The 14187-nt window shown below is 49.3% G+C and overlaps 1 protein-coding gene across 1 annotated transcript in view; it reads left to right on the top strand.

Moving 5' to 3' along the window:
* The window catches only part of PLEKHH1 (pleckstrin homology, MyTH4 and FERM domain containing H1), a 50883-nt gene that overhangs the window by 23688 nt on the left and 13008 nt on the right, over positions 1–14187 (top strand). Inside the window, exons 5-13 of the mRNA XM_060004362.1 lie at positions 1844–1927; positions 5268–5349; positions 5489–6210; positions 8292–8370; positions 9027–9118; positions 11494–11644; positions 11802–11944; positions 12899–13009; positions 13923–14009. Coding sequence (XP_059860345.1) covers positions 1844–1927; positions 5268–5349; positions 5489–6210; positions 8292–8370; positions 9027–9118; positions 11494–11644; positions 11802–11944; positions 12899–13009; positions 13923–14009 — 1551 coding nt within the window. The remainder of the gene's footprint in view (positions 1–1843; positions 1928–5267; positions 5350–5488; positions 6211–8291; positions 8371–9026; positions 9119–11493; positions 11645–11801; positions 11945–12898; positions 13010–13922; positions 14010–14187) is intronic.

Here is a 14187-nt window from a genome sequence, read left to right as displayed (position 1 = left end):
CGGGCGGGCTTTCTCTAGTTGCAGCGAGCGGGGGCTACTCTTTGTTGCGGTGCACAGGCTTCTCATTGTGGTGGCCTCTCCTGTTGCGGAGCACGGGCTCTAGGTGCACAGGCTTCAGTAGTTGTGGCATGCGGCCTCAATAGTTGTGGCTTGCAGGCTCTAGAGCACAGGCTCAGTAGTTGCGGTGCACGGGCATAGTTGCTCCACGGCATGTGGGAATCATCCTGGACCAGGTCTGGAACCCATGTCCCCTGCATTGGCAGGCGGATTCTTAACCACTCTGCCACCAGCAAAGTCCCTCCATGCCTTTTAGAGCAGGGAACTAGTACTCGTTCTAGAACTTGTTGATTACCTGTGCCTCAGGCACTGTGCGGTGCACTTTCTGTCCCTTCATCCTCAAGATGGTCCAGAGGGGACATGTATCTTCGCCCATTTTAGAGATGCCATCACCAGAGGCTGATGTGGCCTTCCCAGTGCCCCACAGCAAATAAGCCTCAGAGGCAGAGCCAAATCCCCAAAGCCTGTATTTTGTTTTCTCCTAGGCTGCTATTCTTTAGATACAAACCTCGCTTTTGAGTCATTTTACAGCGGTCGCTCGGTATCCACAGGGGATTGGTTCCAGGACACCCCACAGATACCGAGATCCGTGGATGCTCAGGTCCATTATATAAAAGGGCATAGGACAGTCAGCCCTCCATATCCGCAGAATTAGGTCCGCGGTTGGTGGAATCTGCAGATGCCGAACCCACCAATAGGGAGGGCCGACTGTGCTTCACCCCGTTATATCAATATAATGAACTTGAGCATCTGCAGATCTTGGTATCTGCTGGGCGTCCTGAAACCAATACCCCTGTAGATACCGAGGGATCACTGTATACTGTTGATTGTTTTGAGGGAGTTGTACTCATGTGCTAATTTACCTTTATTTTTTAACTGTAAAGGTAATACATGCTTATAGTAAAAAATACAAGAAGACCAAAAGGGTATAAAATGACATTTTTCCTCCATCCCCATCCTTCATTTTCATTCCTCACCACTAACCACTGTTCATTGTGACCATTTCCTGTATATCAGAGCAGTGTTCCATTTTCATTTTGTTTATTTAGCCAAGCCCTTATTTGTGGACTCTTAGGTTATTTCCAGTTTTGAGTTTTTTTGTTTTTGTTGCTTTATCAAATAATAATGCAATTAACGATTCCTAAGCAGTGGGTTTGTTAGCTCAGTGGTATGGACATTTAAAATGTTGACAAATATTATCAAGTTTTTCCCCAAAAAATTTGTATGAGGTGGGCTGTTTTCCAACACCCTTGACAATTTAGGGTTATATCAAACTTTTAAATTGTGTTAGTCTGGTAGAGGAAAATGATGTGTCACTTTTATTTGCATTTTAAAAATAATAATAAAGATTGCACAGCTTTTCATGGGTTTCTTTCCCTTTATTTGCTGTTGATTTCCTATTTATATCTTTTGCATATATTTATTGGTTTGTTCACGTCAAATTATCCCTTTTGTATGTAAGTCATTTGTGTTGCAAATCATCTCCCAATTGGTCTTTTCATTTTGTTTAAGGGCATCTTTTTTTTTTTTTGGTCATATAGTAATTTATAGAGATGATATAGATTTATTAGTCTTTTCTTTCATGGCTATTTGCGATTTGTATTATGCTTAGGAAGGCCTTTCCCACTTTAAGAATATTTTCTAAGAATTCATAAATGAATGTATTTTTTCCTATCGGCCATCCTCCATCTAGTCCCTTAATATTTCTTCTCAGGGCCTCCCACCTCCAATTATTCACTAAAACGGTGACCACCGTGACGAACTAAAGGCCCTCTCTCTCTTGCAGAAGAAGATGAGAACTGAGGAAGCAAAAATCGTTCAAGAAAAAGCTGCAAAGATCAAGGAATGGGTGACCCTGAAGTTAGCAGAGGTGAGTGAGAGCTTATCTTGGGAAGCCTGCGAGGACCTGCGTGGGGTTGCGCCTGTCCCTCTGCGTTTTTCTGCCTCTACCTGTTTCTGGGGCCTTGCCCGCTTTTCATTTTGTTAACCGCTTGTCTCTCATTCAGCTTAAACACTGAGACACTTCACTTCACTTTTCCCTTCCTGTTGTCAGAGCTGGGTTTCCCTAGAGCTCCTGGTTTGCTTTGTGTCTGTGGAGAAGGAATGAGTCTCACTTCTGAGGAGTCCCATCAGTTTCCTTCTGAGAAGCACACACAGTCCTTACCATCCACCCTCTGTCCTCTCCGTTCTTTTTAACTTTTTTTTTCTTGGTGCTCAAATATACGTAAAATATACCATTGAGCTGTTTTTGAAGTGTACAATGCAGTGGCATTAAGTACCTTCACAGTGTTGTGTACCCATCACCACTACCTCCAAAACTTTTCCCACCCCAAACAAACTCCATCCCCATTGAACACTAACTCCCCATTGTCTCTCCCCCCAGCCCCTGGTAACCTCTATTCTACTTTCCACCTCTGTCCATCCGTTTTCATAGCTCATCACTTGCTGCAGCTTTATTTAGGAAACTCAGGACTAGAAGCTACAGCGCTGCTAGCAAAAAACCAAAAAACAACCTCTTTCTAAACAGAAGGAAGGGGAATTGAAGTTTGGAGAAGGGTGAACACTCACTCCTGACACAAGTGGCTCACACCTGCAGGGGGTAGCGGCTCATTTTGCCTCCTGTCCTTTCTGTGGACACACATCTCAGGTCACCTGCTAGACTACAAGCCCTTGGGGACAGAGCTGATGCCTATAACCTGCATCTTCCACAGCCCTGATCTCTTGCTGAAAGCTCAATGAAAGTGTGTTGGCTTTCCAATGAGAATGGGTACTAGACAGCCTATTAACAGGACCTGGCATATCGGCTGGAGACAATGGAAGAACAGGTTTTTTTTGTTTGTTTGTTTTTGTTTGTTTGTTTGTTTTGCGGTACACGGGCCTCTCACTGTTGTGGCCTCTCCCGTTGCGGAGCACAAGCTCCGGATGCGCAGGCTCAGCGGCCATGGCTCACAGACCCAGCCGCTTCGCGGCATGTGGGATCTTCCTGGACCGGGGCACGAACCCATGTCCCCTGCATCGGCAGGCGGACTCTCAACCACTGCACCACCAGGAAAGCCCTTTTTTATTTTATTTAATTTATTTTTTATTTTTATTTTTTTTTAAGAACAGTTATTTTTTGCTCCTAGGTGAATAAGAGGTCAAAGTTACTTTTATCAGGTTGAAACAAGAAAAAAAAGTATGTTTTGTCAGGGAAGATAACGAGGAATTAAGGGCCTGTGGATTATGACATAGTGAAATGATATGGTGAGAATAAAACATCAAACAATGAAAAATCTGGGTCCTAGAGCTCAGGATAAAAATCATTAGAGTAATTGGAAAAGAAGAATGTAATTAACCAATATTTGTTAAACGCTTGCAATGCATCGAGTTCTAAGGCAGGCATTTTAAACATAGATACTGATTTACTCTCAATGACAACTTTGTGGAATGATTACTGCCACCTTCAATTTACCAATTAGTAAACTGAGACAAAAAAAAAATACAACCAAGTTGCTACTGTGATAAAAGTAATTTTTATAGGTTGTATATTGTTCCCGACTCCTTTCCAGTAGAAGGGTAATATATCCCTGCCCCTTGCCATAAGATACGCTATGCCTCCCTGAGGAAGGAATATGCTTCTGCAGATCATGGACATCATGCTTGTTTATATGACTTGCTCTAGACATATATGTAAACTATATTCAATTAGAAACTTCAAGAACAATCACACGGGGACTTCCCTGGTGGCACCGTAGTTAAGAATCCACCTGCCAATGCAGGGGACACGGGTTTGATCCCTAATCCGGGAAGATCCCACATGCCGCGGAGCAACTAAGCCCGTGTGCCACAACTACTGAGCCTGTGTGCCTGGAGCCTGTGCTCCACGACGAGAGAAGCCACCACAATGAGAAGCCTACGCACCGCAACGAAGAGTAGCTCTCGCTCACTGCAACTAGAGAAAGCCTGTGCACAGCAACGAAGACCCAATGCAGCCAAAGAAGGAAAAAGAAGTTTAAAAAAAAAGAAAAGAACAATCACATGAATTTATTATTGTCCTTTTCCTTTTTCCAGGAGATAGGGTTTTCTCCTTCATCCTGGATCCAGTATAAATAAAGCGTGTGAAACTGAGTAGAATACATATGATATAAAATATAAGCAAGGAAATAAAATTTTTGTGTTATAAACAACAACAAAAAGAAGTGTGTTGGCTTTCATTTCAAAGAAAATGCAGCCACCCTGAGGCTGGATCTCATGGATAGGATGTTGAGCAGAAGAAGCCAGATACAGAAGTACATCTTGAATAATTCCATTTATATAAAGTCCTAATGGGCACAACTACACTAATGTGTGTAGGGTGCATACTTAGATGGTAAAACACAGAAAGCAAGGAAATGAATCTCATAGACTCAGAAGAGTTGTCACCTTAGTGGGGAGGGAGGATCATGTGATTGGGGAAGGACAAGTCCGGGATGTCTGGAGTGTTGGCAAATTCCTCTTTCTTAACCTGGGTGGCGGTCATATGAGTAATCATTTCAGAATCATTTGTTAAGCTGTTCATTGGTGTAGAATGCAGTTTTTTTTGTGTTGTATTTCACCATTTTTTTAAAAGGTTAAAGATACCTAGAAAAGAAGGACTTCCCTGGTGGCACAGTGGTTAAGAACCCACCTCCCAATGCAGGGGACATGGGTTCGAGCCCTGATCCGGGAAGATCGCACGTGCCGCGGAGCAACTAAGCCCGTGCACCACAACTACTGAGGCTGCACTCTAGAGCCCGCGAGCCACAACTACTGAGCCCACATGCCACAACTACTGAAGCCTGCGTGTCTAGAGCCCATGCTCCACAACAAGAGAAGCCACTGCAATGAGAAGCCCATGCACCGCAACAAAGAGTAGCCCCTGCTCGCCGCAACTAGAGAAAGCCGGCGAACAGCAACGAAGACCCAATGTAGCCAAAAATAAATAAATAAAATTTATTAAAATAAACCCCCAAAAACCTAGAAAAGAAAGCACAGGGGCCGCCAAATGGAATTCTTTCCCATCTACAACCAGGTAGCGCAGAGAGAAGGAGGAGATCAGGGCTCCCAGGAGAGTCGGCAGTGGACTGGGGGGCACCACGGGTTCTTTTGTGTAGATTTGATTGTTAAGAAGGATTTTAATCTTATTTTGAATTATATGTCTGAATGTGTGGGCTGAGTATTTATTCTCAATCTTCATTTTTCTTTTTGTCTAGCTTGAGATGGAGAATCAGCACCTGAAAAGCTGTAATCAGCACCTGGTGGAGCAGGTGGGAACCCTTCAACGTGCACTAGAAGGTAAGCGGGCCAGCATGTGCGGGAGTCGGGGGAGTGGGGTGTGTGTGTGTGTGTGTGTGTGTGTGTGTGTGTGCGTGCGCACGTGCATGGGGCTGAATTGAGGGAGCTCTTAACATGCCTATTTTTGTCCCAACCACAGCTCTTCAGATGGCACCTTCGGGGAAGCTGCTGGTGGCCCCCCAGGGAACCACAGAGCAGGATTGTGTCCCTGCAGGACCAGGAGCCCAGCCAGTGGGGCAGGACGGTGGTGCTCAGGCCCAGGGTGCCCTGAAGGCAGCTATGCCCGTACCTTCTCCAGGTGCTCTGCAGAGCAAGGACTCTGTTCCTAAAGCAGGAAGCCCCTTGGAGGATTCTAGTTCCAGTATGGTCCACCCTGGAGAAATATCAGAGGCCGAGACCCTTCTACTTCATCTGGGAGGACAGGGCTCTCCTGGCCAGCTGTGCCTGAAGCCTTGCACCCCCAGGCATGGTTTGGCTTCCTGGGGTGAAGGCCTGGTCACTGCTCAGGGAGGGACGCTCCCCAGGACGAAGACCTCTGCCAGGGAAGGCTGCCCCGGCTGCAGCCTGACTCTGCCGAAGGTGCGGGCTCCCAGCACCCACCGGGACAGCATCCAGCTGGCCAAGCGGCACCACAGCCAGCCCCAGGCGGGCCCTGCGCACTTCGACCACGTGGTGAGCATTGAGACTGGGACACTCTCAGCCCTCCACTCCTCCAGCCTTTCCAAGGTGGAGGCTGGCCCTGAGCTCCGGGAGGAACCGGAGAAGATGGAGATGGACGAGCAATCCCCAGCGGGGAAGATGGAGGAAGTGGATTTGGGGAACAAACCACCTACACCCCCCCTGCACCGGTTTCCATCCTGGGTAAGAGGCCCCCTGGGGACAGGACAGAGGGGCCGGGCTGATGGTGCGAACGCTGTGGGGCACAGCCATGTGCTGAGCGTGGGACGAGGCTGTCACCCTCACCTCCTCTGGGCGATGGGTACCCCGGGGCCTGTCCAGACTACTCCGCCCATAAGGGGTGAAGCCAGGATTTCCGATTGGACGGCGGCCGGCTGTTTCCTGAGCAGGCGCTCACCACGGGCCACAGCCAAGCTGGGTGCTCGGTGCCCATTTTCTCGTGTAGTCTTCCTGACTCTCCGTGGAGGTACAGTGTGGTGGCTAAGAGCACGGGTCCCAGGGTCAAACCAGGAGGTCCCAAGATCAAACTGTGTGAGCCAGGGCAAGCTGCTAAACCTCTGTGCCTCAATTTCCCTCTCTGTAAAATGGGGATAATAGTACCTGCTTTAGAGCGTTGCCCTGAGATTAAGTGTGTTAATACGTATTTGGTGAGTAGTTGCAGCAGTGGTTCACAATACGTGGAGAGGCTGTTGGAAACGACAAGGGCCAGGCCAGGGTGGAACACTTTCAGAATCATCCCTCCTCTTGTTCCTTGTTGTCTTGTAAATCCAGGTGTGCTGAAATCCTAAAGCAGAGGCAGGCAGTGAGGGAGCATTCGGCAAGGGATGTGGCAAGAGGGCTCAGGTCCTTCCGGTCCCCGAGACAGGATCGCTCTTGTTACCTTAGGGAACCACAGTGGCCCGAGAACCCAACCTCTCTTCTTAGGTGGGACCAGCTGGGCAGTAGCCATGTGGGGAAGATCAAGACTGAGAATTGGGAGAAGGACATTTCTCAGTCTGAGGGAGTCAGATGGACTTACTTGCTGAGTTAGAGTTCCTTTGTTGATCCTCAAAACAACCGTGTGAGTTAGGCATTAGATAAGCTTTTGTAAAACACTCCTGCATTTGTTGAACCTAAACCCCTCAAGCTTCACACTTCTCATTCTCTCTGTGAAGTTAGAGGCCTGTCCGTGGTGGAATTCCACTACCACTACTGGCAGGAATAATCGTTTTTATGGCTAATTTTACCACATGGACCCAATTTATCTGCCCTACATAAGCACGGAATTCCCTGCCCCAGCCCAGTGCCTGCCCCTCCCCCCAAATTCCTCCTTGCTGCCTCCCATCTCTTCCCTTCCCTTGCCTCCAGTCACCTCCGCCTCTCATCCCAGCCCTCGCCAGCCCCTCCCTCTCTCCCCCAGGTGCCCCAGCACTGCTGCTCCCCTCTGGGGTGACCCGGATAGCATCCACCTTCCTTCCTGCCCCAGCCTAGCCCAGCTACCTCCTCGAGCTGGGCAGGCCTTCCCCCGTCCTTGTGACTCACCTCTCACCTGAAGAGGCCTTTGTTTTCCCTTTACCTTGAGTGAAAAAGAGATATGGAGGAGGATAGGTGGGGCCTCTGGGTTGTTTGGGAGTGATCCAAACCTAAGAAAAGCTTCCCAGGCCTGTGGGCCTGCTTCAGACCCAGGGGACCCCGAGGGGCGAGGGAAGAGTTGAGGGTGGGAGTTCGCATTGATGTGTCGTCTACGGCGGGGTTCAGGGGTCTGGGTGAGCCAGGACTTTGAGCCTGAAGCCTAACCATGATGTGACATTGTTACTGTAGGAAAAAAATGTGTCCCAGTTTCCAAACAACTGGCTTCCAAACAAAAGGGCACGCACATCCTTGCCATGGGGCTCGGACGTCCTCGTTACCAACCCCCCAACTTCAAGGGCTGTAAGATGGGGAAGATTCAGAGAAAACATCCCAGTTCCCTCTTCTCCTGAACTTCCTTGCCCCAAGGGAGGGGTGGCAGCAAGAGAGGGAATAAATATCGCCTGCAGGGCACTGACCGTGCTCTCAGTGTTAGCTGTTTATGTTAATAATTTCATTTGATTGTCACAACAGCCTGAAAGGTGAGTATTATTACCCCCATCTTAGGTCCAGAAATGATGTTAACTTGTCCCAGATCCCCCCGCCGGTCACTGGCTAAGCGTGGATGTGGACCCAGGTCTGCCCGCCTCCAAAGCCAGAGGCCGGTGTGGACACGGGGGTGGTGAACCCTGACCCCTTGTGACCTCCCGTTCCAGGAGAGCCGGATCTACGCTGTGGCCACGTCAGGCATGCGGCTGTCCGAAGTGTCTGCTAGAAGTAATGCCACCTGCTGCGGTGAGTCCCAAGTGAACTGCCCGTGGTGGGCAGGGTGGGCGTGCGGGGAGGAGAAGACTCGGAGAAACACCCAGGGCCAGGTCACCTGCAGCCCATTCCCTCCCACAGCAGGTGAGGTTCAGGTGAAAGCACATGGCCCCGGCTCCCTTGGAGAGAGAGGGAAGCTGCACAGGTTCAGCTCATCACCTGCCTGTGGGTGGGAGTGGGCGGGAACAGAGCTGTAGCCAATTACAGAGCTGGAAGGGACTTTGGAGGCAGGGCGCTCCAGCCTGGCTGCCCACCTGCACCAGCTTCCCTTCTGCAGTGCAAGGGCTATGGCCGAGGAGCCCCCGGTGCCTTGATTTAGATAACCCCCTGAAGGAGCCGCATCCCCACCTGAGTGCGGCTCCTGAGTCGCCGGCCGCCCAGTCCCCACAGTGACGCGAGTGCCCCATAGTCACACGGCTTGTAACTCACCTTGGCAAGAGTGGGGCTGCAGAAGACCTTGGCCCTCGTCCTGAGATCTGTCCCCGGTCTGTCTCCGGAGTGCTGTTTCAGGGAATGCTGTCTGCACAGATCTCTCTCCTCCTCGCTCTGCTCAGGTCTCTGCCACCCCCACCCCGCTTCCTGGTTTTTGCCACCTGAGTGAGTCTCATCCCTCTTTCCTGCCCCTCCAGCCTCAAGCCCTCCAGCCCTTGCATCCCCTGGGCCTTTCTCTGGCCTGGTCTGCAAGAACATCACCGTGCCGGTCTACACAGCCTTGAAGGGGGTAAGAAGCTGCTGTCCGAGGACGGGGTGTCCCCGCCCAGCACCCACTGCCCCACCACCGTGTCGGCAGGCAGTGGCTGGCGTGGGTCTCCAGGGGCAGGCGTCTGCGCACACGTAACTCTGGGCAGGGTGCTCAGCCCCCCATATATCTATTTATTTTGTTCATCTTTATTAGGTTTTTTAAAAAACTCTTTATTTTTTTCTTCCCATTTTATTGAGATATAATTCACATACAGCACTGCATAAGTTTAAGGTGTGCAGTATAATGATTTGACTTACATACATCATGAAACGATTACCACAATAAGTTTAGTGAACATCCAGCATCTCATATAGATAGAAAATTCAAGAAATAGAGAAAAACCTTTTCCTTGTGATGAGAACTCTTAGGATTTACTCGTAACAACTTTCATGTATTAACATGCAGCAGCGTTAGTTAGATTTATCATATTCTGCATCACATACCTAGGACTTATTGATCTTATAACTAGAAGCTTGTACCTTTTGACCACCTTTATCCAATTCCCCCTCCTCCCCCACCTCAGTAACCACAAATCTGATCTCTTTTTCTCTGAGTCTGTTTCTTTGTTTTTGAAGTATAATTGACCTACAACACTATGTTAGTTCCTGGTGCACAACACAGTGATTCAATATCTTTATTAGGTTTTCATTAGAAAAATTCTGCATTTACAAAAATGTGAATCAGTATGATTATGGGCAAAGTAAAAAGTTAAAGGTTAAACCAATGCCTGCTCTGCGTCTCCTCCTCATCTTGTCACATGTCTATCCCGGAGGCCAGTGGGGCTCCTTCCAGAACTTTTCATGTATTATGTCATATATTCCCATATGTATTCCCATAACATCTCTACATATTTTTTAACAAAAATCAGATATAGCTGCAACATGATGTTTTCGTATACTTTTTGGTCTGCTTTTTTTTTTTTTCCTACTGAAACCTTTTATTCTGAATTTGTTGGTGCTTAAGGAAAACAGCTTTGCCCATAATTCACTGTGTCCTGGACTTACGACACCAACTTGTATTTAGCCAATTAGGAACGAGACCAAACTGCATTCTTCTTATGTCTGTTCAGTTGATAAATGGCACTTAACTGATTTCTTTCATATAATCTTTAACAAGAACTCATAAGTCGCATTAATTATGCCCCAAGAGATGAGGGACCGATGGTAACTCAGATGGGCACCTCTGAAAAGATTTGTCAGTTTCCTGTCCTGTTCTAGCCAGATTTTTTGGAAAACTTTAGGGAAAGACTGAAATTCCCCACCAATCTGAGATTGCCTGCGAGTTCTTACAACATTAACTGGAAAAGAAAAGATTCCCAGCATGTTTTTTGAGATCGTAACAGTAATATTTTGTAAAACTTTTTGTAGAAGGATAAAAAGCCAAAAGTGAAATTTCCTCTTACATTGCTTTTCCCTAATTCCTAACCCCAGAGGCAGCTCTCACTGATGGTTTGGTGTTTATTCTGTAATGCCCTCTGATGCATTTACAAATGCATTTACAAATTTACTCTCTCTTACGCACACGCACATGCAAAGAGGATGATGTCATACATGTCAGTCTACCCCTTGCTTGTCCACCCAGCCATGTGTCAGGTCTTCCTGCCCCACCTCCACGCACAGCACAGCTCTGCCTCCCCTTTTAGGACTTCCCAGTACCCCTTGGTATAGATGCCCCATAACTACCTTAACTTGTCCTCCCCTGATTCACAATGTAGGTCATGTCTCTATTTTTCTGTAAAATCAGTGTTGCAATGAACATCACCATGCAAATACATCTCTGTGCACTTATATATGCATATTTCTGTAGGACAGAGTTCTAGAGGTGGAATTTAGGGGCAGATAATATGCATGTTTTAAATTTTGACAGGTAGTGCCAAATTACCTTCTAAAAAGATTTTATATAAATCTTTTATATAAAATAGAGTACCCTTTTCCACACAGTTTCCCCAATATTGAAGTGATCGGTCTTTTTAAATTTTTGCCATGATCTCTCGATTTGTCATCCCCACCCACTTTTAAAGCTCCTGTCTCACACTGGGCCCCGTGGCATGGTTTTCTGGCCCCCTAGTGGCAGGGAGCAAGGTGTTCAGCCCTGGTGGGGCAGCTTCACTGGGGACCACAGAGGATGATGGTGTGTGAGGGAGAGAGAAGCATGGAGGTGAGGACACAGGGGTAAGGTCATCAAGTCGGGAAGGGACAGTTGTCTTTTGGGTGCCCCAGCTGGGTGATGGCTTCCCGTGCTCTAGACAGGCTGTGATGGCCACGCCCCAGGCACTTGGAGCGGGAGTGAAAGTGCAGATGGGATGGGGCTTGTCTTGCAGCCTTAGCTGCAGTGGGGAGGGTCCTGTCTTGCAGAAAGCCATGCAGATCAGCACGGTGCCCTTTGTGGACGAGTCCTCTGGGTCCGATGATGACTGCAGCTCCCAGGCGAGCTTCCGAACTTCAGTGCCCTGCTCTGAGTCCAGGAAGACCAGTGGACTGGGCAGCCCCCGGGCCATCAAGAGAGGTATGGAGAAGGGTGGTGGGAGGGGTGCAGAACAATGAGGGCCCTTCATCTCCTCCCATGGGCAGTCCCACGTGCGTGTGGAAGACCCTGCAGCTCCCAGGCTGTGTGAGCCAGGAGGCTGTGGACCTGGGCCTTGATTCCTCCTCCCTTTGGACAGGCGTCTCCATGTCCTCGCTGAGCTCTGAGGGCGACTATGCCATCCCCCCGGACGCCTGCTCCCTGGACAGCGACTACTCAGAGCCTGAGCACAAACTACAGCGCACCTCATCCTACTCCACCGACGGGCTGGGCCCAGGGGGGGTGAGCTGGGAGCTTGGCCTCCGCCCTGATGGGGCCAAGGCAGGGCCGGGTGGGAGTGGACCTCCAGCATGAGACCCAGGCAGCAGCTGCATGAGGGTCCCTGGGATTGCCGAAGGGAGGGCGGGAGTCTGGGGGCTGCCACTGATGATGTGAGGCCAAGGGGAGTGGGCTGGGGGTGTGCGGTTGGGGGCCAGGCACACACAGACCCCATCACTATGGCCCACGGGGCCCAGGAGGAGTTTACACGTTACCTCGTTTTAGCTCCACACTGACCCTGGGATGCCGAGAGCTAACAATACGTTTATTGAGTTTTTTGTGTGCCGGGCACCGTGCCCATGGCTTTGTATGCACTGTCTCATTTGTCCTCACAAATGAGGCTTATTACCCCATCTCGTGGATGAGAAGCCTGAGGCTCAGAGGCGTGCTGTTATGCGCCAGAGCCAGTGGTAAATGCAGATGGCTCGTTCCCCAGCCCTCGCTCCATAGCACTGTGCTGCCCTGTCTTCATCTCCGCCTCCACGAACCCTCCACCCCAGTTTGCCTGATGTTCCCCAAACCTCTCTTGCCCTTTCCTGCTGCCTGGAATGGGCTTCTTCCTCCTCTGGGCTCGTCTTCAAGGGAAAGGCTGATTTCCTTCCAATGTCAGTTCAGGTCTGGCTCTTGCCAGAAGCCTTCCCTGGCCAGCCTCTCGCTTGTGCAGCTCCTGATCTACCATCTCCTCAGGGTCAGGTGTTCTCTCCCCCTGCCAGCAGGACCACCCATGCTTTATAAGTCCTCTCTGCACCCTTAGCAGGGCAGTGCCCTGAAAACACACATAGTAGATAGTAATTTTTTTTAATTGATGACAAAGCAGTGACTCAGCTGGGCCATCTTGGCCTGTGTGATGTCCAGGAACCCCAGTGATTTCCCTCTTCTGTCCATCCCTCATCCCCCTACACCCTTCCACTCTTGCAGGAGTCACTGGAGAAGTCAGGCTACCTGCTGAAAATGGGGAGCCGGGTGAAGACGTGGAAGAGGCGCTGGTTTGTCCTGAGACAGGGACAGATCATGTACTACAAGTCTCCGGTGAGACCCTCCTTCCCCAGGACAGTAGGCAAAAGGACCCCACCCCAGCCCCAGAACCGCATGAGAGGGGCTGGAAGCAGGGCAGAGGTGAAGGTCTGGCAGGCAGGGAGAGGCAGCCTGGGCAGGCACCTGAGGCTTTGAGCCCCACACGGGACCATGAGGCTGGTCACTGGTTCTCACAGTGAAATCAGGCACTGAGCAGTCAGGGGCACTTCTAGATGAATGGGCTTGGTGATTCCTTCTTCCTTCAGAAGCCGAGCCCTGTAAATGAACCATTGCTAGGCTGCCCTCACATCATCAGGACTGTTCTAATAGGCGAGCTTGTCACCTCCTCCATCTCCTTCCTACACTGTTTGGAATTAGGGAGCCTTAGGATGTTGGGACCTAGTTTGACAGGCCCTCCCTAGAGAACCAATGTTAACGTTTTAAAGAAGGCAAAGAGGCCTGACTCTTGTGCAACTCCAGTTGATTGTTAGTGGCTACCTTGAGCATCATGTGGAGGATTCAGGTCCCGTATCACTCAATGAGTAGGCATGCTCTGATTGATTAGTTATGTCTGCAGTGGCACTGGAGAAGGTAATGGTGATATATATAGGCCACCTGTTTGCAACACTATAAAATATGTAGTAGAAAGAATTTAAGGGCTTTGTAGCTCAGGAATAACCTGGTGGTTTCTCATCCAGTTTTTAAAGGCTCAATCTATACTTTTTGAGGCCTGGATCAGGAGGACCCATGTCTCTAATCATTGCTCCATTTAGTTAGAACCAGGATCCAGAACACGTTATCCATCATACCACAGCCCAGGAAAGCTTAGGAATCACTTTCCCCATTGTGACCTAGAATAAGGTCTGAGGGGAAATGATGTGCTCTGGGAAGGCTCCAACCTCCTTCCTCTCCATCCCTTTCTTTACAGAGTGACGTCATCCGGAAACCTCAAGGCCAAGTGGAACTGAACTCCCGTTGCCAAATTGTTCGAGGGGAGGGTGCACAGACATTCCAGGTGAGCATGCTCCTGGCGGCCAGTGCTTTAGGTAGAAGAGGTGCTGGGTTTGGATATGGCTCGGATGGAAACAAAGATGGGGCAGAATGAGCATGTGTGAAAGCCATTACCTCGACGTTTGCATTGATCCTCATTTATGGGTTTGAGGAAGGAAGAGGAGGCAGAATGTGAGAGATGG

The sequence above is a fragment of the Delphinus delphis genome, chromosome 2 (genome assembly GCF_949987515.2).
Source record: "Delphinus delphis chromosome 2, mDelDel1.2, whole genome shotgun sequence".
NCBI lineage: Eukaryota > Metazoa > Chordata > Mammalia > Artiodactyla > Delphinidae > Delphinus > Delphinus delphis.
The sequence above is the reverse complement of the archived record's forward strand: the minus strand, read 5'-3'. Positions and strand labels throughout refer to the sequence as shown.